At 41.6% G+C, this 26752-nt stretch overlaps 1 protein-coding gene and 1 pseudogene across 1 annotated transcript; both read right to left on the bottom strand.

Moving 5' to 3' along the window:
• Positions 1 to 376: 376 nt before the first annotated feature.
• Positions 377 to 15591, bottom strand: EPHB6 (EPH receptor B6). Its single transcript, XM_010301807.2, is given in 12 exon segments — positions 377 to 926; positions 1991 to 2146; positions 3397 to 3590; positions 3740 to 3889; positions 4974 to 5189; positions 6094 to 6341; positions 6758 to 6877; positions 6993 to 7048; positions 9857 to 9971; positions 10818 to 10980; positions 12096 to 12220; positions 15098 to 15591. Coding segments are annotated over 12 exon segments (1653 nt in total). The 5' UTR covers positions 15135 to 15591; the 3' UTR covers positions 377 to 853.
• Positions 15592 to 24677: 9086 nt separating this feature from the next.
• Positions 24678 to 26029, bottom strand: LOC104642730 (ephrin type-B receptor 5 pseudogene; annotated as a pseudogene).
• Between the last annotated feature and the right edge of the window lie 723 nt (positions 26030 to 26752).

Below are 26752 nucleotides of genomic sequence, written 5' to 3'. Positions count from 1 at the left end.
GCTTGTGAGGACCAGAAGCTATGTTTCCCTCTGCACTTGCAGATCCAGCAGGATGGATTCTAGGAATCCTTATTGTTCCCTTCTGTTGAAGTCTCGTAAACAGAGTTGCATAGCACCATGGACTTGCTGTTCCTTGTGTCAGCACAATGGATTAATAAGTTTCCCTCCTGGATCATGGAATTTAGCCAAGAACTGCACATGAAATAGCATAGAATTTTGAGCCCTTTACTCTCAACCTCTTTACTAGGTGATATCTTATTGCTTATCACATATTTGTACAATAACTAGAACTTCAGTTCCCTACCAAGCTGGCATATCAAGTGATAGACTGATGCTCATCTCCATCTGAGTAATAATCTCTCACACCATGATGGGATTCTTTTGGAAAAAAATGGTAATTTTTTGTTGCTTTTATTGTCTTTGTAGCTTTGCTGGGTTCCCAGCCACAGATAAAGCCTACTGATGGCTTTGTAAAGTTGTCCGATACCTTTTGTTGACAGAGAAGAGGCAACAGATGCTTGTATCTGTCCAAGCTATTATTCCATCTTCTTCCCATGTTATAACTTTCCCTCCCCCAACCCATTCCCAGTATATGGTCAGCCACATTTCAATGCCACCAGTTTTTTAGCTGTGCTTTCAAATCATGCCAAAGGCTTTGTTTTTGTTCATGGAACAGCACATGTAGTGTGCACTTTCTGGGTGCATTAAGTCTTCAAGTAGGATACTGACATCTTTTTTTCTTACAGTGAAAATCCCTCTGAATTCCCCCAGAACCTTTCCAGAGTTTGAGACTAGTGGAATAAAGATGGTGTAAATGTCACACTTCAACTGGTTCATGCTGATTCAAATGGACTCACACGAGCTGGATGCTGTTTAGAATCTTTTTCTGGTAACCAACAAGGGTGATGCCAATATGCTGGATATCTCTGCAAGAGAATAGAGGATGTGGAAGGTGTTAAAATGGGCTTCTTGTTTTGAACTGTCCCAGTCCATTTCCCTGTAGATCCAAATGAATGTGTATGGATATCATCTTTTTCTGAGAAACAGTTGACAAGACTTCTGCTTTTGCTTGGAAAATGTGGGTGGGTGGGTGGAGGCAGTATTGGCAGAACTTGGTAGGTTATGATACAAAAAGAAGCAGTGGAAATGGACCATGAAAATGATCGAAGGGCTGGAACACCTCTCCTATAAAGAAAGGCTGAGAGAATTGGGGTTGTTCAGCCTGGAGAAGAGAAGGTTCTGGAGAGACCTTCTTGCAGCTTTTAAATATATAAAGGGGGCTTACAAGAAAGATGGAGAAAGAGTTTTTACCAGGATCTGCAGTGACAGGACTAGAGGTAACAGTTTTAAACTGAAAGAGAGTAGATTTAAATTTGATATAAGGAAGAAATTTGTTATGATGAAGGTGGCAAGACACTGGAGCAGGTTGCCCAGAGAAGTTGTGGATGCCCCATCATTGGAAGTGTTCAAAGTCAAGCTGGACTGGGCTTTAAGTAACCTGGTCTAGTGGAGGGTGTCCCTGCCCATAGCAGGAGGGGTTGGAACTAGATGATCTTTAAAGGTCCCTTCCAACCCAAACCATTCTGTGATTCTAAGAATGTTCCTTTTCCTGGCTCCTGGCTTCTACATAACACTTCAACCCAATATATGGCATGGATGGTTCTACACTTCCCCTTAAAAGTGGTTATTACCTGTGACAGCTGTCATGAACATTCTGATGTAACAGTCTCTGCAACGCTGACAATATGTTTTGCAGTATACATGGGATCAGTATTAGTGCTTATAGAAACAGATTACAAATGCACAGTGGTATGGAGGGTGTCCAGAGGCCCTAATAAGATATAAGAAACAGTAGTTACTTTGCTCTTGCTTCCCTCTCCTTTTTCATGTGTATGTATTCTCCATATAGCCCTTATTAAATATTTCTGAGATTGCTTTCACTTTGTGCATGGAAAACTCAGTGTCAGGCATCGTCTGTGCCTCTACTTACTCCAGAGTCATGCGTGATATGACATCAAATGTAATCAGACCAGCCTGGCCAAAATTCTCCTTGTAATGGCCCATCTTGATAGCATCCAACCACTCATGGGCATTGCTGAGTGAAGAGAAATCTGGAGGACAGTTGCTCAGGAGAGGCTGATATGGTCTGCAAAAGAGGCAGGTTCTAAAAACCCAAGTTATCGGTATCAGCTGGCCACACTAGTAAGGTAAGAGTGATGAAAGGGAGAGTATACAACCTCTGAAGAACAAAGAATGGAGAAAAACAATATTCATTCCTCATGCTCTGATTCCTAAAGTCCCACCTTGATGCCCTGTTTCTAGACTACCTATGTTCACTTTTTTGCCTGAAAACAATTAACCCAACCCAAGAAATTGATCCTTCCTTCCCATTTTACACTCTTTCAAGCACATTCTCTTCTTGTTGTCCCAGATCTTTCCAGACTTTCTGGGTCTAGACCTATTAGCTGGGCAAAGAGTTGCAGTGAGGAGGTTTCTGAGGCAGAGATGAGACCTTAACATTTTTGCCTTTGTGACTAGCTCTCCCTCTCCTAGATGCACCCCTTGAATCAGAAAGTAACCTATGAGACAAGAGTGCGTTGTTTCAGCTCCAACACCCATCATATAAAAGCATAGCAGTAAAAGGCCAAAGAAACGACTGTTTATACATGGCATTTGCTCTTCTCCCCATCATCTGAATCTGTCCCAAAGCTCTAACTCTCTTTATGTGCTGTTTTTAGTAAACTGGGCATGACTAGGCACTTTTCCCCTCCCCCAGCTGTGGAGTACACTCCACTGAGACTAGGTTTATAACCACGGCAAAAAACCCTCCAGGCCAGCAAGATGTAATTTCATCATCAGCCCAACAGACATCTAATCTTGGCACCATTTCCCTCTGCTGAGACGTCTCCTTTGTTGACCTCCTGCCTCTGGTTCCATCAGGCTGCAAAATGCAGTTGGGAAAATATGGAATGCAAACTGCAGTTGTAATTAGTCTTAGCTACAGATCTCCTTCCCTCCATAAGCTAAGGTCTTCTCTTCCTTCATCACCTCTTGTGATCACACAGTATTGTGTGATCACCGAATATCTTGTGCAGCTGTACCCAGATGTGTCCCTCCATTTCCTAACATCCCTCACTCATGTTTGTCCTCAGAGCACCTCATCAAGTGATTTATCTCCCCTCACATTCAGCACTCACAATTCCTCATCACCCATTAAGTGAATTAGGATATACAGTTCTTCCAACCCGCTCCCTCATTTTGCCCCTTTCTATTTGTTCACAGTCTCAGAGGAGAGGGTTGGAAAAAATACTATATAGCCTGATTTGCTGCTTTCTTTTCCTCATGAAACCTACAGAGAGACAAGCCCTATTATTTTGCACTAAATCCTCATCTCACCTGCTGCTTCCAGTGCCAGTGGCTTTGAGGGCAGATGGCTTGTGGATCATTTTATCTGGGGCACTGACTATTTGTTCAAATTTGGGTCTCTGGACCCTCTCCTTCTGCCAGCAGTCAAGCATCAGTAGGTGCAAAACAGTTGGGCAGTCTGGGGGTGGTGGCAGGCGATAGTCCTGGTCAATGGCATTAATTACCTGCAGGAAAAGAATAACAAAGATTTATCACAGCTGGGAAAATAAAAGACAAACAAGCTTCAATCACTTGGTGGTGTATGACTTTCTTCTACTGGAATTGATACAGGAGAGAGAGGCAGATGTACATTTTCACCACTTCTAAAACTTACATCCTGATTGGACATGTCCCAGTAAGGCCTCTCACCATAGGACATCACCTCCCACATGACAATTCCATAGCTCCAGACATCACTGGAGGAGGTGAACTTGCGATACTGGACAGCTTCAGGGGCAGTCCAACGGATGGGGATTTTGCAGCCCTAGAAAGCAGTCAGAGAGCACCCAGAATGTTAGTGAGATAAGGGCTATTTGTGGAAATGACATCACTGAACAGATCAGATGCCAGTAGCATGACACTCTGAGCATAGGGTGCCAGTCCAGTTGATGCTGTCTTGTAGAGATTGTTGTTTTAAATTCAAACTATGTTAAAAGTTTCCACCTTGATCTACTGACAAATATAGATGAAGAACCAAAATCATTCCTCCTTGCTCTTACAAATCCCATAATGTAATAGATTTTAACTTTTATAGCTCTTCTTTGCAGCATTTGAGAGGTGGCAGGTAGTAAAATCCTCCTGGAAGTCACAACCATTTGGAAATCTAAAGCCATTTAAACAATCCCAACATGCAACACCAAGGGCAGATACACTGAGTGGCTAGCATTAACTCCTTCCTCTTTCCATCTTGACCTCTCTGACTGCAAGTACAACCTGCCAGATGAAATATCATGCAGGTGCTAGGTCTTCAAATCACATACATCTAAAACTTGTTTCACTTTTCAGTGACTGAATTCTTCTTCATCCCCTGCATACCAAATGGTAGTTTCAACCTGCCTGTTACACTCCCATCCCTTTTGTGGTATGTATAACAGGTATCAGAACTTCACAGGCAGTAAGTTCATTTGATGGTTGGTTGTAAGCCCACAAATATACTCATGCCAGTTATCTTTTCTGTAGGAAAAAGCCAACTCTTTCCTCAAAGGGTGGTGTATAGGACTTCGATCTCTCCTTCCATCCTTTATACTTCCTGTAAGAAGCTAATGAAAGGGGAAAGATAACACCTACATCAGGTTATGATGTTTGTCCTATTCACCATCATTCCACAAAGAAGGGCACTAAGACTCCATTTCACATGGCAGAGTGGATCAGATATTCTGTTATTTTTAATTTTTACTGGTTTGGAACAAATAGTCCACAGGGTAGAAGGCTCTACCCCACTGGTCTCTCTGGTCTCAAGATGGACTAAAAAGGGTACACCAAATCAAGGACGAACACAGAAAAAATTATAGCTGGCAGCACTGCAGTAACTCATCATAGCAGTAATTCACTGCATAGTGATAACTCACCAGAGCTCCAGTATAGGTGGGATTTGAAGCAGCATCCTCCAGAAAGAGGGACAAACCACAGTCTGACACCTTGCACACAAGGTTACTGTTGACTAAGATGTTATGTGCTGCCAGGTCACAATGCACGTAGTTCATGTCTGAAAGGTAGCGCATGCCAGCTGCAATCCTCTGTAGCATTCCCACCAGCTGTAACACACTGAACTGTCCCTCCTTCTGCTGCAAGTAAGGAGGCAAACATAGGCTTTTACGACAACAGAACATGAAGCCAACAGGGAAGACTAACAAAGAGCAAGGTAACAAGGTGGATTTATGAAGTTAGAGAACATACATCTCAACTTCAGCCAAAACCTGAAGGTTCAGGGACAGTAAATAACAAAGGAGGGTGGCCTTAAGGCAATGAATCTCAAATGAACTCAGACACTGGTGATCTTTTTCTGAAGACAAATCTCTTCTTGTGACCATATCTTCCTTTAGCATCCTATGCTCATTAACTACTAAGATGGCTAAATGAATGAGAGCAGACTAATTTGATCTTACTGTTTTAAGATCTTTACAATGGGTTCTATGTAATTCTACACAATGGGTTCATGTGCTCTTCAAAATGTACCTGCCAAAGCATTTGTGGTTGAATTAGCATATGAATCAGTAAAAAAAACCAAGTGAGGCATCTATACTACAAAAATATCTATATTTATGTTTCATTACTAGAAAAAACCAAGTCCAAAAATAACTACATTACAATGTTGAAACTTGAAAACATTCAGTGGAATAGCCTGGAAAAGATTTGAAAGGTAAACTTTGGAGCATGCACATAAGGAACTGGAAGGCTGTGTACAAGGATAAACATTTTATTACTGTTTACCATTAATTATTTGAGCTGGAGAAGTCTAAAATAATGAACACATTTTATATGATGGGTGAGCTTTTGGAATATTTTCATCGTGTTGGCCCAAACCACTTACTCTGGTATTTTGCTATTTTTTCTATCGCTCCTGAAGAGGGCAACTGAGGACGTATAGAGACAGGAGTGAAGAGGAAGGACAGGCAAAATTATCAGATCTGAGACTAGCACACAGCAAGATGAAGAGGTAACGGTTGTGGGAGACTCTGGTTGTGGTACCCTGAGGAACGAATCCAGTGATCCATTCTCCATGAACTCTGTGACAGTCATGACTGGTCGGCTCTTGGTGACCACACCCTCCAAATGGATGACATTGGGATGTTCAAATTGCCCCATGATGCTGGCCTCACTCAGGAACTCCCGCAGCTGTTCATCTGTGTAACCTGACTTCAGAGTCTTAATAGCTACTGTGTATTCACACTTCCCTGGGTGTTTTAGGTGCCCAAAGCACACCTCTCCAAATTATCCTGTTAGGGAGGGAAGAAACACACCTCAGGTAAGGAAACACAGCAAAGATTTTAGTCAGGTGTACTAAAACATTCTACTGTGGAGGACTCCAGGTGCTGCTTGGAAATAGGGTTACTAGGACTGTTTGGATTAAGGTAGAATTCTCAATGAAGGCTCTGAATTCAGTCAGGTTGGAGACTACATCTTCAGGATTCAAAGGAGGAGCTGTGAGTCTTCAAAGGGTGTTTTAAACTTGGTTTGGAGTCAGCATCTAAGGGTAAGTAAGTAGTTTAAGATGAATTTCGGTAAAAGCGAAGCTTAGCTATCCTGAGTGAGACACATGCTCTACCATGGTTGGGTCCATTTCAGGCCAGTAGTGTGTCAAGTCTCAAGGTGAACACGGCAGCACTTCAAAGTCTGCAGATTCTCATACTACCTGATCCAATGACCTCCTCAATCTTGATGAAGGACACATCAATCTCCTTGGCAAATTCTCGAATAGCTTCACTGGGATCTTCATAGGTTGAAGGATCAATGTAATACTTCACTCCAAGTCCTGCAGTGGAGGAGACAGCCCAAAACATCACCAGAATCAAACCCTGAGAGACATGGGTGTTAATGAGTCCTGAAAAGAGATAGGCCTTTGCCATCTGTTGCTCAACAACACTTACCTCGTGCACTGATATACTGCTGCAAGCAATCTGCGTATGGGGTCTCTCGCCTTTTACTGCAGGACATAAAGGAAAGGAAAGTCAAAACACACACAATTCTCTCAGGGGATGTTGGGGTAGGCTTCTCAATGCAAGACTCAGAGAATCCTTGAATTTAGGGTTAGAAGATGGGTGTTAAAATCCTGCCCATCTCTTGGTAACCAGTGCACGCTTGTTTTCTATGTGGTAGTTTTTACACCAGTGTTTGCATCCCCACTTTAGATATGACAAGTGATAGGGCCTCCAGCACTATCCTGGAAAAAAATATTACAGTTTAACATTACTGTCTTGGAAGTTTTCTTGCTATCCGGCTAAATTTAAATTTTAATTTCATTTAATTATGACAAATTCTTCAATACTAATCTAAGGTATTTCCTGTGATGCCTTTCAAGTTCTTCAAAAACATTTTAAAAGCCATTTACTCTAATGCTTAATCTGTATAAATCCCCCCCAAAGTTTAATTCTTCTTTATTTTTCCTCCTGGTCTCCTAATAGCATTTACTTTGACTATTCTTTTGATAAGTATGGTACCCGAAACCAAACACAGAGAGCCAGATGGACAGAGATTTTTTCCATGATGTGATTTTTGCATGTGCAGATCAAAACAGGTATGGCCTTTATTATTGTAATATTTATGGCATATATGCATCTAATTTCCAGTAAGCATAGATCCTTCTCAGCACAGATGTTTCTCAGATTTCATTCACCTCTTAAATGTGTGTGATTCAAGCAATTTTTTTCTGCACATGATCTAGTTGTTTTCTAAGTTTAATCCTATTCTTGGTTTGCTCTAAACATATTTTCCATTTTCAAGTCACTTCCTTTGCTCCCAACAGTGTTCTTTTTTTTTTTTTTCTCTTTCCAAAAAATACACAATTCATGCTAGTTTACAATCTTTTCTAAATCGTATTAAATAGACCAGACTGTACCACAAACCCTGTGGTACCCTGAAGTATCCCTGCTGTATGCATGGATTTGAGTCAGCTCATATGCTTTGCTGTTTCACCACAAGAACTTCTAGCTGCTGATTCAATTAGCATCTGAAGACAGGGTATCACGAAACATTGTTACTTTTCTTTACTAACATAACTAATTTTGTCATTCTAACAGGTAATTCTGTGTATTAGTCTTCTTTGTCAGGTTTATCTCTTGAAATTCTGCACAGATTGCAAAACCACAGATAGTTCTACCTTCATAATCTGTTCTGTTGTGGAAAGAAATTGGCTTTACTAGTGGCCTATACCTAACAGCTCTAACTCTGTTGTCTCATCTGAAAGTCAGGTCTACATTAATTTTTTTATAGGTTATCATCTGACATGCAAATTGTTTTCTATCATTAAAAAACCTCCAATTAGCTAAAATAGGTGTTTTACATTGTATATTGCCTAGAAAATGTGTACCAACAATTTATAAAACAAGTTAAAATTACAGCATTTGACTCTACATGTATTCAGCCTTTTAAAGAACTACTCATTTAATGCAGTGTTCCTTATTTCCTACACCTTCAAACTTATTTTTCTTATCGAGGACAATTTTAAAATAGAAATTTGCTATCTATCTCCACTTTTTCTGAACAACTGTCTTTTAATTGCACATGATCCTTCAAGTATAAATAGATCTATGTTTTATGATATTTCCTTTTATGTAGATACATTTATAGAAACCCATTCATGTCATTCCCCAACACAGTTTTAGTAGCATTAATTTATTCTGGGTTTGGTTTATTGCTTTTAGAAAAATATATGCTTTATTGAGTTGTGCACATAATACCACATTTCGAGCTGCAACAAGAAATTGTATTTTTAACAGTTCAAAACTACAAAAGGAGGCAACAATGAAAATATAACAATATTTGATAATTCTTTTCTTTCCAAAAAGAAAAGTATTAGAAAAGAATATACACAGAAGGAGAAAACAAATGTAGAAAAGGGAAGAGACCAAAATTGATATAACTAAAACTAGATGTCACTTTCTAAAGTTAAGTAGTTTATATGTTTTTTTAGGTCAGCAGGAAAAGCTAAAAAGTCCCTCTTGTGCAGAGGCAGAGTAGAGCAAAGTTACAGAAATCCATTAATGACAGTCTAGGGGATTAAGTTCAAACCTCAGTAAGTTCAACTAGCAGGTAATGACTGTTTCTTTTCTTCAAATAACAAAACCCTCATTGTTTACTTTTGTACCTCTACAAAATTAGTGGACCTTACTTTTCTCTCTTTCTCTTTAAAATTTCTGTCCTCCTTTTTTGCCCTAAGAGTATATCTCTACATTGACTTATCTGTCCTCTTTTCTTTCCAAAATGGAAAGAGGTATTTGCTTTCTTTAACCTATTTGTTATGAGTTAGTGTTCCATGGAACCTTTGGGGTTGTACAGATTTTATTCTTCAGCAAATGAGCTCTTTAACCAAGGTCTCTTTGTCCTTGGTTAAAGGATATTTAGCACCTTCTAAATAAGTGGATCTAAATACTTATTCCACCAGTCCTTCTTCACTACATTGTTTCATTCTCCACTTGCTTGCCTAAAATGCAATTTACAGTCTCCTCTTTATAGTGATTTAATTTAAATACCTTTTCAACACCAGCTTGAAAATACTTCCCCTGTGTTCATACTGCTAACTAAGCAAGTATCAGCTAAGTACATGAATGATTTACCAAAGGAGAGGTTCCTCACATAGGAGTAATGGGGCAGGATCTTTCCTTAATTAGAAAATGGCATCTCAAGAACATCTGGATAAATGTAGATCAGGCTGTTTCCCTTGGGATGGGGTTATGTAGCAGGGATAAGAAAGTTCCACTGTCTGCAGTGCACACGAGCAGGTCAAGGAATTCACCTCTTGAAGATGATGGCAAGGATGGCAATGGCAGCAATTACCTAGAAGGCTAGACCACCGAGCGCTGAGCCCACGATAAGCAGCAGTCGGTCCTGCACCATCTCCAAGCGCTCCCCTAGCAAGGAAGACACATGCATACACACACACACAAATGCAGAGGACAGGAACCGTTAGAGTTTCCCTTCTCAACTAGTTCTTACCCATAATTCCATCCCTACCACTCCTTTGCTTCCCAGGCTAGTCCTGACAGGTCAACAAATGCTTGACTTTGTTAACCCTTTAACCCTTCAGTCACTGTGCTTCTCCAGTGCCTTCCTTCCTACTTCGGAAAAGCCAATGCTTCCTCTGACTCCACTTTTCCTTCCCCTGGTCCACTGACAACTGACTAGCCGCCTAAGTATAGGCTAGCTCTACACCTGGGCTTTGATCCCATTGTTCCATATTAATTTAGCTTGTAGATGACATACACGAGTACCATTGATCCAGACCGAATAGTATCACAAGGTAATATGTTGCTCTTTGCATGAATGGATGGTGATACTGCTGGAAGGCAAGCTTCTAGGCATATGTCCAGTGTACCACCTGTCTTTAAGACTTTCACAGAGCATTCAGCTGTAAGATGTCCTGTGACAGCAGAAGACCAGACTACATCAGTGTATCATGCTATGTACTGTAAGACCCTCCTAAAGAAAGTTCTACTGACACACTGTGCTCCAGCTGGTCAGAGGCGCAGAGGCAACAAGGAACAAGATTGAGGAATATGGTGGTAGTGTAAACAATATGCTCTGACAGCATGAAGCTTCTTTGAGTGAATAAATCTGCATATGTAAATTATACAGAAATACAAGTTGAGTAGGCGTGTCTGGTAGTAGTCCTTCAGAGGATAAGCTAATACACTCAGGGACACACACAGGTGAAAGAAGGTCATGTGTAGATCCAAGTACAAAATGGTAGCACTTACCTCCCATTAAAGTCTGGAAATACATCTTTCCACTGTATGGGCCATAGCCCACTGCTGTCCTAGCTCATACTTGGAAGGCATAGATCTTGCCTGGAATAAGATTTGATATGGTGGCCATGTTGGTTTCGCTAGTTAAGGTGAATTAATTATCCTCATCTTCTGCCTGTGAATGTCAGTGACCGAAAATGAATGTGAGACTTCTGCCCACTGGCTCTCCTCATCAAGGAATGCTGGTTTCCATGTTGGCACAATATTCTTTGAATCTACTACAGAGCCTCCCAACCACAACTGCTATTCCAGACCTGACTTCCTCGCCCACAACTCGCTGTTCCTCACTGCTGCTTTTCATTCCATTAGACCTGGGCTTTCCACAAAGCTCTGCCAAAGACCCTCAGTCCTGACCTAAACAAAAGTGAGAGACAAAACTATGTGTGGTTCCTTGCTAAGCACATCCATAAAAAAAGTCCTAGCATGTCCTGAAATTTTGTTTTCAACAAGCTCCAAATTCATGTCTTCTCCTAGGAGAATCTAGCACAAGAACACATGTAATGCTGTACCCAGGAATCTGCTACACATGTTATAACAAATAGCAGGCCCCTTTACTGCTAGAAAAACAGTAGCCCTGCACAATGCTGCAAAAATATTTATGTGAAAGATCAAGAATATGGAATGGGAGCTTGTCTGAACAGCCCTACGTACTTCTTCCCCTCAAAACAGTTGGATTAGGAGTCATGAAAGACATCAATGAAGAACATTTTATATTCGCCACCCTGTAATTCCAGCACGTGAACAGCTAACTGATATCCATCACTTCGTGAATGAAAGAGTGCATTCCTCCTCCCAAAATTTCTGAGATATCTGTCCAGGCATAAATGAGGACACAGGACTTCCCTCAACAAACACATGGCAGAATGTTGCAGTGAGTCCAATTCCAATATACACATTTGGAAACTTCAGCTCCTTCCACTGTTATGTGTGTCAGCTGGTGCTAAACTTATCAAATTAGCAACAGCTTTTTAGCTTAGTTACAAGTGTCTTTTCTTAATTGCATTGTCTTTAGATAGTTCCAAGTTGGGAAATGCAGATGGACTGATGTTAGATGAAGTGTATATTATGAACTTCTGGTTTTGCTACAGCTTGTTCTTCCCTCATAATAGAAGCATTTCTCTCCACCTTATCCATCCTGATCCAGGGGTGCACCTCCCAGACAGAAGATTTCCCTGTTCTCTTTTGCATAACAGCTATACAACAATCGGCACTGCATCACTTTCTGCTCACCTTGTCAAAGTAGCGTAGCTGATAATCCAGGATGATTCCATTGGGCTGGTCTGGCTGAGGCCATGATAGTGTGATGCTACTGGTAGTACGACTCACCTGATGCATCATAGGGACGGCAGAGGGGACTGGAATAAAAGAGAGGAAGGAGAGATTGCCAAGGGATAAGCCTAACAATGAACTATAATTAAATATTCATTATTATGAGTTATTAAGTTAGGTCAACTCTTCCTTTAATTTCCCTTAATTTGCATTATGAAGTACTTTTTATAAAATAATGAGAAGAAATCCAGGCATAATTCTACTCTACTGGGCGATACAGTCACTGAAAGCTTGGACAGAAAGAAAATTAGGAAATCCACATCCAACTGATCATACACAGGAATTATGAAATTATCTATATTGTAGCTGAAACATTATTCTGATCTTCAAATTTGCAATTTTTACATGCAAGATGACAAGGTGTTCAGTGCCACTGCCTTGTTCTAGGATCACACTTGGACGAACAATGTGATAGCAGTCAGAGCAAAAGCAGAGCATGCTACCTCTCTTCTGCTTCTCCCCCAGATTAAAAAACAAGCAAGGGCTATAAGAGTAATGAAGGCCTTTCACTACCAGATCACGGTTGCAAAGCAGAAGACAGAGGCAGATGAGAACACTGATACGTTAAGGATCAGACTTTGAAGCATTCCCCAGTACAGTGGTCCCAGTTCAGCTGCAGATCAGAGAGAAAGAGAGCATCTCATTTTCATAGCCTGACACGCAGCCTTGCGTTCAGATTAGCTCCTGGATCTCAGGACAATCCCTGTCAGGACTCTGCCCAGATGTCAAAACTACCACTGTATTTGAGTCTCTGTCCCTCTGTCAGTCACTGAACCACAGATGTCCAGCCTGAATGGGCTTCTAACTAGCACTACTGCATGGAACCACCATCTAAAGGTAACTGTTAAGTGTGGAAGCCTCATGTGTAGTTTTTCTGTTCTTAAACAGCTTGCTAAGTTTTGGTGAACAGGACAGCCTCATGTACTATCCAGATGGAGCTGTTAGCTCTCTTGATTCCATTATGATATTAAGTGCTTATAGTCTGTGTCAGACATTAATTACTGTGGGAAAATACCAACTTCCCTTTATGTACAAAGCAAGGACCTGGACATAAAACATAAAAGAGGGCTTTGGAAGCATGAATCTAAACCAGAAAACAAACAAGAACTTGTGTCTACCAATTTTAGAAGTGTTTCGATTTCTAAAAGTCTGAAGTTCAGTTCAAGACTGAGTAATTGCCATTACTTCTCACTAACTCAAAACTCATTAAATCAGTAGGAAGGAAAGAAAATATTATCTTGAAGATAATATGATTAATGATTTCAAACACTGTTCACTGAGCTAAAATTAGATTACAGTGAGAAACAAGCCAAGTTACTATTTGGGGTAGTTTGGCTTTTCATTTTTTTGTCATCCTAGAGGCACCATTCATATGTTCTGAAGACAATAGAAGTACAGAACATCTATTTAATAGCAAGCCCTTTCCTGAAGTGGTTAGTTCTTCTAAAAAAATGTCCTCAGATCAGGAAGGGAGATGAATGGTTGTTAAAGTCACTTGCATGTGAAGCTTTCTGGAGAATGAAAATCCACTTCTACAAAAAACATACATGAATTTATATGTACACGCACTCTCCAGGTTTGTGCAAAAGCTAAAGAAATATGAGTTTCTTCTTAGGAAGAGATTTCTAAGCAAAAATCTCAGGATAATTGGAAGAGGATCTTTCAGCCTGCCAGCCGTCTGTCCACAAAGTTCTTCTCAAGTTTTGCTTTCTCTCTGTAAGCAAAATGTCATGTTGCCAAGAAACCTCCAGGTAGGTAGCTAGGGAACTCTTATTTTCCTAATGGAAGTAACATTCTCAGCAATATTTAAATTTTCCAGAAAAAGAATGCCAATGAAAAGCTGCCAGCTAATTCCACTGGTTTTACACAATATACATAAACTTCCTTAATGTGAGGAACGAAGCAGAGACATTTGGCAAATGATCAAAAACTGCAGATAGCATTTTCTTCCCTCATAATTGTGAAAAAAATAAAAGGGCTGTTTTTAATAACAAGATACAATTATTCTGAAAGACACAATTCATAATGGGCTCCAAACACCTCAGGCAAGTGGGAACCAGTTAGAAATGCAAATGAAACAAAAATGTAAGAGTATAAACAATAAAATGCTTTTTCTCATCCTTACTAATTTTATTTCTTACAATTGCTTGTCTTTCAAACAAGATTGCACAACTACTTCACCTGCTAATGACAATGTTGCAATAAGGATGGAAGACAGCAATTAACCAAGACCATATGTAGCATTTAAGACAAAAATGAAGAACACTGTATTCAAATGATAATGTGAGGAGAATGGGATGATTAGTCAGTTAACATTTGATCAAGACAGATTCTGCTACATTTTCATGTTGTGAAAAGTTCAACTTCCTTCTGATGGGACATAAAGCACACACAGGGAGAGGTACAAACCTAAATACACAGCTACACTGCCAGGAAAGAGCCCCCTTCCTTCTAGTTTTGAATGAAGATTTTGCAGAATGATCAGAGTTAAATCTCCCCTCCATTCCTACTCTCCCACCTCTTTTCATTCCTCTCCTTCCCATCTCCAAGTTATTCTTCACACTCTTCTCATCTCTTCCCAATCCACAATTTTTTCTCTACTTGGAAAGAATACTCAAAGTCAACTAGCAACATTTGACCTGCATTTTAATTAAAACATATCCATTCTGATGTTAATATGTACTATCAATTTTCAGCTACCCATCAATAGGTTATTTTTTGCCAACGGTACAAAGACCTGAGCTGGCACTGTGAATAGTACATTTGGGCACAACAAAATCTGCACCAGAACAATGATGATAAATGGTACTCTACTCAGATGGGCATATGCAGAAGCAGGTTACAACTACTGGAATTAGAAATGTTGGGAAACATAAGAAAAAAAATCACTGGAGTGGCTTTACCCAGAGTTACACTGTGTGTATCTCTTGACCATAGCATTCTAGAATGTCCCTATTATCCAGGTATGTCCATCACTCAGGGTAATCAGGTGGTGGTGGTGGGGATGTCCAGGATAATGCAGTCTGCTGTATTAAAAATAGTAATTTCAGTGATATGTATCTAATAAGCAGATACTACTTAAGACAAAAGCCTAAACCGGTAAAAATGTTCAGTAATAAAAATAGCTATGAATCAATGCAAGACAAGTTGTCTTTAATCTACTTCTCTGAGACAGAGTTCAGATTTTGATACATGTGTTTGCCTCTCTTTTAAGGACAAAACTTACGAAACACTGGCCAGGGAGCTCTCCTACCACTTCAAGTAAAAGAGACATCTAGATTTCACCTTTGAAAAATTTCATACTAAGGTGATGTGAAAAGTGAACATATTTGTGAGTGGAATAAGTACATATTTCATGTCAGAAGTGTATGGTAAAGTTACTCTCTGTCCTGGTTATAGCTGAGACAGAGTTAATTTTCTTCATAGTAGCTAGTATGGGGCTATGTTTTGGATTTGTGCTGAAAACAGTGCTGATAATATAGAGATGTTTTTGCTACATAGAGATGTTTTTGTTGTTGGTGAGTAGTGCTTACACAGAACCTTTTCTGCTTCTCACGTTGCCCTGCCAGTAGGATGGCTGGGGGTGCACCAGAAGTTGGGAGGGGACACAGCCAGGACAGTTGACCCCAGCTGACCAAAGGGATATTCCATACCATGTGACATCATGCTCAGCTTATAAGGGTCTTGAGGAAGAGGAAGGATGGGAGGGCAGCAACGTTCAGAGTGATGGCATTTGTCTTCCCAAGTAACTGTTACGCGTGATGGAGCCCTGCTTTCCTGGAAATGGCTGAACACCTGCCTGCTGATGGGAAGTGGTGAATGAATTCCTTGTCTTGCTTTGCTTGTGCATGTGGCTTTTGCTTTACCTATTAAACTGCCTTTATCTCAGCCCATGAGTTTTCCCACTTTCATTCTTCCAATTCTCTTCCCTATCCCACCGGGGGGGGGGGAGTGAGTGAGCAGCTGCGTGGGGCTGAGTTGCCAGCTGGGGCTAAACCATGACATTATCCCAGTGTTAATGAATTAGGAATTATAAAGTTCAAGGTTTTATGTCTTAAGACAACACCCAAACTACCCTACTTCTGCTGCCACAGAAGTGCTAGATGAGTATTTTCCTTTGTATGCATGCTGACTATAAAAATGTTTATAACAGAACATTGCTTTCAGAGCTTGTTTCATGGATACAGGTGTCCAGTTCTATGTTGATTTGTCACTTTTCATTTTTCTCTTTTCGTATGAGATTTATAAATGGAGACACGCTAGGTCTGTGTCTAATGACAGATGAAACCACACGGACTGATTCAATCCGATCTGGGCAGTTGGAATAGATGATCTTTGTAGGTCCCTTCCAAAGGAACTCTTCTCTCTTCTCTTCTCTTCTCTTCTCTTCTCTTCTCTTCTCTTCTCTTCTCTTCTCTTCTCTTCTCTTCTCTTCTCTTCTCTTCTCTTCTCTTCTCTTCTCTTCTCTTCTCTTCTCTTCTCTTCTCTTCTCTTCTCTTCTCTTCTCTTCTCTTCTCTTCTCTTCTCTTCTCTTCTTCTCTTCCCTTCCCTTCCCTTCCCTTCCCTTCCCTTCCCTTCCCTTCCCTTCCCTTCCCTTCCCTTCCCTTCCCTTCCCTTCCCTTCCCTTCCCTTCCCTTCCCTTCCCTTCCCTTCCCTTCCCTTCCCTTCCCTTCCCTTCCCTTCCCTTCCCTTCCCTTCCCTTCCCTTCCCTTCCCTTCCCTTCCCTTCCCTTCCCTTCCCTTCCCTTCCCTTCCCTGCTCTGCTCTCTGCTCTTCTCATTATTCACTGACTGCAAACAACATGGTGTGAGATTAGACCTCTAAGGAAGACTGAAAAAGGACTGCTTTTTGTATTCTATTTACAAAAAAGCAAATGTATGTAAAATTCTTGCACATATAAAACCTAAATAAAGCTGTAAAGCAGTCCAAACACCAGTTAAATACAGGTCCCAGATTCCATTTTTTGTGGGCTGTCAGTTGCAACATGGTGCGACAAATTGTTTCCTGGTAGCATACAGGGCTGGATTTAAGATATTTTGAGTACCTTGAAAATGCTACATTCTCTGAGTTATTAAAGTTTGACAAGTTTTTAATGACTTCTAATAATGCTGATGTCCTCGATTGTAGTATTTGCTCAGACCAGCAATACATGCCTGCAAGCTTAAAAATCTACCTAAATCAACAGGCTAGGTAAGGAAGTAATGTGAAGGAAGTGCAGACTAGTGTAACAGTACATGGTGATCCCCACTTAGGCAGAGCACAGCCAAGTGCCATTCTCAGCAGACCATGAACATCTCTGGCGTGTGACATTCAGTCCATATTCTGTGCAGACACACGATAGGCAGCTGAATCCCATCCTCAGACAATACAATCAATCAGTGGAACCTAATGAGCAATTTGACTCACTCTAAAGCAAAGACCCAATGTTCGTGGTGACTGTGAGAGGTGCCTGAGGACTAGAGGAAAGCAAATGTCACTCCTGTATTTAAGAAGGGCAAGAAGGAGGACTCAGGGAAATGCAGGCAGCTCAGCCTCGCCTTGATCCCTGGGAATGAAATTACTGGCTTGGTAGATGAGAGGAGAGCAGTGGATATTGACTGCCTTGACTTCAGTAAGGCTTTCAACACTGTCTCCCATAATGTCCTCATGGAAAACATAGTATGGGCTTTAAGCACTATCTCCCATAATATCCTCACAGACAACTTGATGAAGGATGGACAGTGAAGTTAATCAAAAACTGCCTGAACAACTGAGTTCAGAGCATGGTGACCAGTGGAATGAAGTCTAGATGGAGGCCAGCACCTAGCGGTATACCTCAGGGGTCAGTATCAGGTCCAATACTGTTCAATATTTTCACTAATGACATGGATGATGGGGCAAAGTCTACCCTCAGTAAGTTTGCTGATGATACAAAACCGGGAGGAGTGTCTGATATACTAGTGGGTTGTGCTGCCATCCAGACGGACCCTGACAGGCTGGAGAAATGGGCTGACAGGATCCTCATGAAGTTCAACAAGAGGAAGTGCAGAGTTCTACACCTTGGGAGGAATAATCCCATGGACCAGTATAGGCTGGGAGCTGACCACCTGGAAAGCAGCTTTGCAGAAAGCATCCTGGGGGTCCTGGTGGACACCAATTTGAACAGGAGCCAGCAATGTGCCCTTGCTGCAAAGGCGGCCAATGGTATTCTGGGCTGCATTAGGAGTGTTGCCAGCAGGTTGAGGGAGGTGATCCTTCCCCTCTACGCATCTCTGGTGAGGCCACACTCGGAGTCCGGTGTCCAGGCTGGGCTCCCCAGTGCAAGAGAGACATGAACATACTGGAGAAAATCCAGCAAAGGGCCACAAAGATGATTAAGGGACTGGAACACCTCTCCTGTGAGGAGAGGCTGGGATTGCTGGGACTGTTCAGCCTGGAGAAGAGAAGGCTGCTTGAGATTTCATGAATGTACACAAATACTCAAAGGGAGGATGCAAAGAGGACAGAGACAGGCTCTTTTCAGTGGTGCCCAGATGCAATGGGCACAAACTTAAACACAGGAGACTCCCCCTAAACACAAGGAAACACTTTTTACCATAAGGGTGACCGAGCACCAGAGCAGGTTACCCAGAGGGGTTGTGGAGTCTCCAACCTTGGACATATGCAAAAGTGCAGAGCAACCTGCTCGAGGTGACCCTGTTTGAGCAAGGGGCATTTAAGATATCCTCCAGAGATGTTTTCCAAGTTCAGCTGTTCTGTGATTTTCCTTAAACATATGCAAATTAAAATGTGTGGATATATCCCTGTGGTCTTGGCTGCCCCACTACAAGATCTTTCACCATATACGTGATTGTGGGTGGACAGGGAACAATGAATGGAAAGTTCTTGACATGAGGCCATATCTGATTTTAGATGTTCAGAAGTGAAACGAGAATAGGATTGGCAGGTTCCCTCTGAGGGAGAAACCGGAGGAAAGAGTTTAAAGGAGACACAGAAAAGTGTAAAGAAAAGCAATAATTAAGAGTCTCACCTCCCAGTTCAATTCACATGACAGAAATGGCAGCTGAAGAACTAGGGAGCGTAATCCAGAGCAACTTGGGAGGAAAGATCTTTCTGCAGTGATTATTTTTGTATTGTCTAGTGAAAAAAATTAATGACTACATAAACCTATAATCTCACACTGGCATTTCCAGCAGGGATGGCAGATACAGAGAAAGGATCATGCTTTGAAACTCCCATTCTGCCCCTGGGTATTTTTACTTCCAGAAGAAAAACAGGAAACTGAAATACAGCATACCGCAAGCAAAGCTGATTTGCAGTGATTAAACATGATTCACATCCCTCCTCCACCTTCCTAATGAAAAGATAGTTGCAAGAAAAAAAGGAAAAATAAAAATAATAAAAAAAAGACTATGACCTAAAATTTGTTATATTTTACATTTGCAATTTTAGCCAATAAGGCCAGACTGACTACAGTAGACACTAACTGACCTCCATGTAGCTAAAGAATGGCCTCCATGGGAGGCCACACCTTTCTGCTTCCACCTAAACCCTGACCCCTGCCTCTGCATCCAGTCAGGGAGCTGCTTACGTTCACGAGCACCTTTATCCCTTTCCAAAATTACCTAAGATATGCTAGCTCACTGCACTCAGGACTTTAGCCCACAGATAGCAACAATAATTGTTCCCATGACATGGAGCTTTTCCTGGCATTGCCTCAGGCCAGTCATTCTATAAATATTGTATCAAAGGTCAAGTTGGGAGGAAAGAGAAAAAAATCCCTTGGCAATCTAAATCTAAGGCAAAAGCCACTTTCTTTTATTCCAGCAGTTACAGTGAGCTTTGGGCTGATTTGCCACACACAGACCGAATCCATCTCTCATTTGATTCTGAAGGATCTCTTTTTTCATGCCATAAGATTTTTCAGTTTTCATGTACCTTACATTCCCTTCTTACTGCAGTTCATAGCATCATGTCCACTTGCTGTGGTCCTACAATCTCTGCAGATGACTACTGTGCTCGCTGGAGACAGTCATAGCAAATACCCAAGCTGAAGTAAGCCCACCATCACTAGGACTAGCATGTTTTGCTTTAGTGAACATTACCATTTCAGGACCATCCCAGAGAAAGCCTGAACAAGAGCAGCTTCTCCTGAAACACCTCCACTGTGTACCTCACACAAAACACCAACGCGAGTTAAGCCACAGGTGCCATCATGGGGGTAGTAAGACTTAATCATCACCCAGGTGCCAGTACTTTTCAAGAAAACATAGATTTAGCTCTCATGGATTCACAATATCCAATGCAAAGACACAGGGTTGCAGAGCTAGCACCTCAGGGGGCAGAGCAAGCTGCCACTTCCCATCAAATTGAGGTTACTATGAAAGGAGAAGGCAGAGTTTGGAGTGCACAAGCGCTTTTCCCTCAGCTTGTCTCAGTCATTTTTCATACCTTGGCACAGTGTCAGAATGCCACAAGAGTTCAGCTGGCCACAGCTTATCTCAGAGATACTGACCCAATTTTCCTCAGCTCCTCACTACAACACTTGCCCCTGTGTTGTCTTTATTTGACTGACTGCTCACTGGAGAAAAGTTCCACTTGTGAGGCTAGAGGAGCAGTTTCTCACAGACTTCTAACAATAACAAATATCAAAACCAGCAGAGAAAAGTGCTGGAACCTGTGTGTGTCTGAAGAAAAAGAAAATGGGGAGGAAACAGACAAAGAACAAAGAAGTCAAGAGAAAGAGGTATTGGAGAGCTCACTTTGACAATAAAGGCAGAGGAAATATTCCCAGAGCTAAACGGAATACAGCAAGGAGAGAGGGACCAAGAAGGGCTGTCAGAAACTTCAACAGAGCTTTATGTACCCCCAGCAGTGTTTTTAGGGAATGTGATACAGGTGGCACTGACTTTTTGTACCCAGATATGACCTGGAACTGAGCTGGGACATAGGAAGGCATTTAGAAGAGCATAAAATTGCCCTGTTCTTGACTGAGACAAGTGATGTGTTTCTTATATGAGAGTTCTGCTCCCAGGTGTACTGTGGAGTAGCAAGAATGAATACTAGATGTGAGAGTATCGAAAATGAACAGAGTGTCAAAGCTGGAATCAAAGTGGGAGGGTTGAATGGACACAGCTGAATTTGAGGCCTAGGGAAAACAGGACATACAGAGCTTCAGAGGGCCTCAAATGAGAATGACTCTAGGCAAAGCAGAATCAGCATGGAGTTTGAAAGAGAAAATAACTGGTATGCGCCATGCCACTTCCTTTAACTAGATAATGGGAGGCACTGCTAGAATAAGCCCTGAACTGAATCAGCTGGAAAGAGGGATGAAGTTTGGCAGTTACAGAAAGCAGGATGATAGAAAGGATTTAATAATTGATAATATTGTAGAAATATGATTTAGACATTCCTTTCTTATAATGCAAGACAGATGGCATAATTAGCATGCAGAAGACATACTAGAAAAGAAAAATCTAAGTAACTTTTAGATAAAACACTGCTTCCTCCTCCTGCCCTCCCCCCAAGAAATAAGTCTATGACTAGCTTACGGTGATAGAAAGTAATTTCCTACTGGGGCAGTCTACTCCACAGTGACTGTGTATCTTGCATCTTGTTCTGAAAAAGGTGGGATCAGCCAGAGTTAGAAGCAAGGCGTGATGAAGCAATAGGGCCCTAGGTTAATCTAGAGTTTCAATCATAGTTACTACAACTGTTTAGGTGGGGAAGAGACAGTGGAAAATGAAAGAAACATAAGGAGAGAAGAGTGTGGCTTTTGTTTTGTTTGGTTTTCTTTAAATGGAAAAGGACAGCATCAAATCAACTGAGATAGAACAAATGAAGTGACCAAGAACTGTTTCCTGCTGAACTGTTGATAGGAGATCAGTTGAGTAAAGGATTTTCAGGTAAAAGAGGTGGAGTTGAAGCAATTACTCTACATATATATATATGTATATATACACGCAAGTTATATATTGGGAGGACTGCCAGGGAATGGGCTGTGTGAAGAAAAAATGGCAAAACAAGAGAGGAAAGATTTGGGCAGGGGAAGGATTGAATATGAGTAGAAAGCAACCTTTGGATATAGGAAAAGCAGCAAACTACTTGAAAAGCACCAAAATGTATGTGCGTGTAGCAGAATAAGGCTGAAGAAGCTGATGAAAGGAGCAATACATAAAAAAAAACAAACAAAAAACAAACAAAAAAACAAAAATAGGTGATCTAGCACAAGGCACCAAACATTATTATCAATCAGGAGTTTACCTCGGAAGTTAAAGCTCTTACTCAGGAGAGGCTACGACGCTGGGTTTGTTCATTTTAAAGAAGAGAAAGCTGAGGTGGAGGGGAACTTACGGCTGGCATCAGCCACCTAATGGGAGGATATGAAGAAGGTGGCAGCACAAGATGGTAGAATATGAGACAACAGACATAAGTTGTATTAATCTCTTATTACATCTTATTACAATCTCCTTCTATATAGGAAAAAGAAATTTCACCATGGCTATTGTCAAACATGGAACAGTTGTCCAGGGACATTGTGGAATCTTCATCTTTAGGAATAATGAAAGCTAGACTAGACTAGAATAGGCCTTGAGTGACCTAACCCAGTTTGGTCCTGGTTTGAGCATGGGGTTAGAGCAGATGACTTCTACAGGTCCCTGCAATGTAAATTATTCTATGGTTTTAAAGAAAGCATCTTTTAAGTTATTAAAATTTGAGAAGAGCTTATTGTGGGGTTGGTTGGGGTTTTTTTGTTGTTGTGGTGTTTGGTTTTTGTTTGTTTGTTTGTTTGTTTGTGGTTTTTTGGGGTTTTTTTTTGCTAATAGTATTTAACACAAATCTTAACATTTACTTAGCCTCACACACACTGAAAAAGGTTTATCCAGGCTGGTGAGGAAGGGCATCTTTTAATACCACAAAAATAATCATGCAATATTCTTCCCAAATGAGCCCTCAAACAGCTGTGTACAGTTACTAGCTCCTGTAGCTATCAGTAATACAGACGTGATTCCTTCTGCAATCAGAAGGCACTACATATGGCCACAGGACACAGGCAATTTTATGGAATCCTCTTCTCCATCTGACATGGTGGGTTAACCTTGGCAAACAGCCAAATGCCCATCCAGGCACTCTTGCACTCCCCCTCCTCAGCAAGACAAAGGGAGAAAATAGGATGAGAAAGCTCATGGGTAGAGATAAAGACAGGGAGATTGTTTACCAATTACTATCACAGGCAAAACAGACTTGGCTTGGGGAAAAGTAATTTAAATTATTGCTGATTAAAATAGATTTGAGTAATGAGAAAACAAAACCAAACATTAAAACAACACTTTTCCTCCCCCCTCTCCCAAGCTCAACTTAACTCTTTTCACTCCAAACTCCTCTACTCCACCCAAGCCTCACAGGGTAGGATATGGGGTGTGCAGTTTCTCTCTGTCACTCCTTCCCTCTCACACTCTTCCCCTGCCCCAGTGGGGGCTCTCCACAAGCCACAGTTCCTTCAGGAAATATCCATCTGGTCCGGCATGAGATCCTCCACCGGCTGCAGCGTGGACATCTGCTCCAGCATGGGCTCTTCCACAAGCTGCAGAGAACATCTGCTCAAGTGCCTGGCGTACCTCCCCTCCTCCTCTGACCTTGGTGTTCCCTCTGCTGTTTCTCACTCTTTTTGTTCTGCAGAGGTCTCTGCAGTAGCATCAGTATAAATCTGCCCTTGGGCTATATTGCTTTTGTTCTGTATTTCATATAGAACACTGTAGCAAGTCTGTATCACAGTCTACTTCTGTTCTTAGGAGAAAGGAGAACATACAGAAGAGAAGTCCTAGAAAGGACTCCATGCAGAGAAACACCAAGCAAGGGGACAAACTACACTAGCTGAACATAGTTCCATTCAGACAAGACAGCAACATATTGTTAGCAGGAGATCAGGAATGGTGATCAAGCCGGAAGAATTTATGAGAACCATGAGTAGAGAAAGTACCTTCTAACATTAAGGTTCATTATTTCGTTGTCTTTGGCTGTTCTAAGCTACTCATAGAATCTCAGGAAGTAAATGATGGGAATAGTGGTTTGTAGTTTGATAGACTGTTGTTATTTCAGTTATTCCTTAAAATATTTACCATTTTTATCTATCTCCTACCTCTGTGATAATGGGGCTGCAAGGGAGTATCAGCTTTCCTTGAATGCTACAGAAAAAGGGAAGATAGATTTTTAAAAAAAATCCCTATTTTTATTTGCCAAGCCTAATTTCCATGTTTTTCAGTGCTTCATACTACTATCCGATACTAAATTATTGACTGGAAGTTTACCTGGACTGTGAACAAGTCATGCTACTGATGCAGACAACAAAGCTAGTGCCATATAGAGCTGCTCTATGTCCATCTGAGCTTTCTGTCTAAGGAGCAGCACACTATGAATGCAGTTACATTTCCTTCAGAATGAGCAGGATAAAAAGGCACACACATTTTAATCATTCTTGAAGCTTAAAAAAATAAAAAACACTTACCAATTTTAATTGCTTTATAAGTCTCCAGCACAATGAACTGTATTTTAATAAAGTTATTCTGCATTACCCAATCATTTCATGAAACAGGAATTTAAGGTAACATTGACAACCATTAACTATCCATTGCATTTGCAATTGGTGAGTTGAGTTTCCAATCATGTTCTTAGCACCAACTCCAGTCTGAGGTGCTAGAAGTGTCAGAAGAGGCTACTACTAAGCATTTTCTGTGAGAAATCATTTAATCTCCTAGCTCTGTGAACTTTTGGCAAATGCCAAATACTACTAACACAGAGAACCAACAAAGAAGTGGCTGCCTAAGGGGTGGGGAAATAGGGTCTCTCGCCTTGGCAGGCTTGTTCATCATCAACAGGCTGGTAGCCAGCCTTGCAGGTGCATCGTCCAATGGCCACCATCCACTCCCCTTCTCCATTGCAGTGCAACCGAACACCTGAAGACCCAGTCGTGCTTGTCTCTTCAGCATTTGGTACACATGTCCCAGGTGACTCCACCAGTGAGGTACTCTCCCCTCCAGCAAAAGTTTCAGGGAAGGAGGCAAATCCTTTCACCACAGCTGGGCACTTGTAGAAAAAGACTTGGACTGCCACCAGGGACATGCAGGCTCCTGAATCCTGCAAGGCCAGGTAGAAGCCATGCTTGGTGAGTGGCCCAAAGCTACGTAGTTTGACATTCATCTTCACCACCTTTCCAGTACTGTCCACCTGGGAAAAACTTTCATCAGCTGCAATAGTATCCACTTTGGTCCAGGGGCCCTCACGCCACTCTAGCAGTTCCTGAGAGGCTATGTCAGCCTCCAACTGGTGGTAGTAGAGTGTGAAAGTCTCCTTGCAAGAAGAGGCCACAGTGCGCATGCTGGCACAGTCTCTCACTGAAAAAGGGAGGCAGACATGGACTCGGTGGGCTCCGCGTCACTCTATGAAGTGAGTATGCAACCAGTTATTCTGACCTGGTTCAGCCACATTACAGACTTGAAAGGTTCGGATCAGGCGCTTCTTGTCATCCAGGACACTTACCTCATCCCACTATAATGGATATATGGGAGACAAAAGGAAGAAGAAATAGTAAAAAAATATGGATTCCGTGTTCAACTGCACCAAAAATACAGGACAGGCTTTCTTCTTCCCCTCCCTTCTCCTTGCCATGTCTATGACAAGACTTGAACCTGCTGATGACATGTGCAGCACTCTAGGCAGGACAAAGTATGACCCTGTAAAGAAGACCTGTTAAATCCTGCAAGTAAGAACTGTTGTGACAGAAAACATAATTCATGCAAACCTGTCATGTGGCATTAAGACTCTTAAAATCAGAGTCACACTTTCTTCCCTCCTATTTCCCCATATCTTATATCCAGATGTAACCATAGGATAGGGGCCATGAAACAGAAACTATAGAATCAGGTTGAGATAATTAGTTTGTAACTAAGATAATAGGTAATGAAGCTAACTGACCATGGCAAGGTACAATGCTGCTATGTTCCATGTACAGTCCCTACCAAACTGAACAATAGGTTTGGAGATATTAATCTTATGAAGTAAGTTGCTACGGACAGGTGCACCTACAACAAGGATACTGCGCATGCCTGCATGAAGGGGGTCACCCAGCGGACATGGGTGCAAGACCACTGACGACCACCAGAGACGCCTGAGGACCACCGACTCAAATCACTGAGCATGCGTGATGGGGAGGAGAATATGGAAATGGATTCCAAGAAATGATTATCATAGGACTGCCTTTTCTGAGAAAGATGATGAATATGTATGTTTTGATCCTACATACCCTGTGTGTTGGTGATCACCTGGCATGCACGTTGGGTGGAGCTATCCCCTGTGCATCCAGCGCTGCAATAAAGAATGCCTGCCTTTTAACACTACATTGGTGTTACGAGGTTTATTCCCGGATTTCAGTGACAGTTTTTGGCAACCCAGATGGGACTGCTTTTGAACCTCGACGGATCCGTGGGATCGCAGGACCTCCAGCCGGCACCGGGGACTTCTCGGGGAGAACCTCCGATCCCCGGACAGAAGAGCTCTGAGCAAGACCCCTGGGAGAGGTAAAGG

This window comes from Balearica regulorum, chromosome 1, assembly GCF_011004875.1.
Source record: "Balearica regulorum gibbericeps isolate bBalReg1 chromosome 1, bBalReg1.pri, whole genome shotgun sequence".
Taxonomy (NCBI): Eukaryota; Metazoa; Chordata; class Aves; order Gruiformes; family Gruidae; genus Balearica; species Balearica regulorum.
Note: the sequence above shows the minus strand (reverse complement) of the source record. Positions and strands in the feature narration are given on the sequence as shown.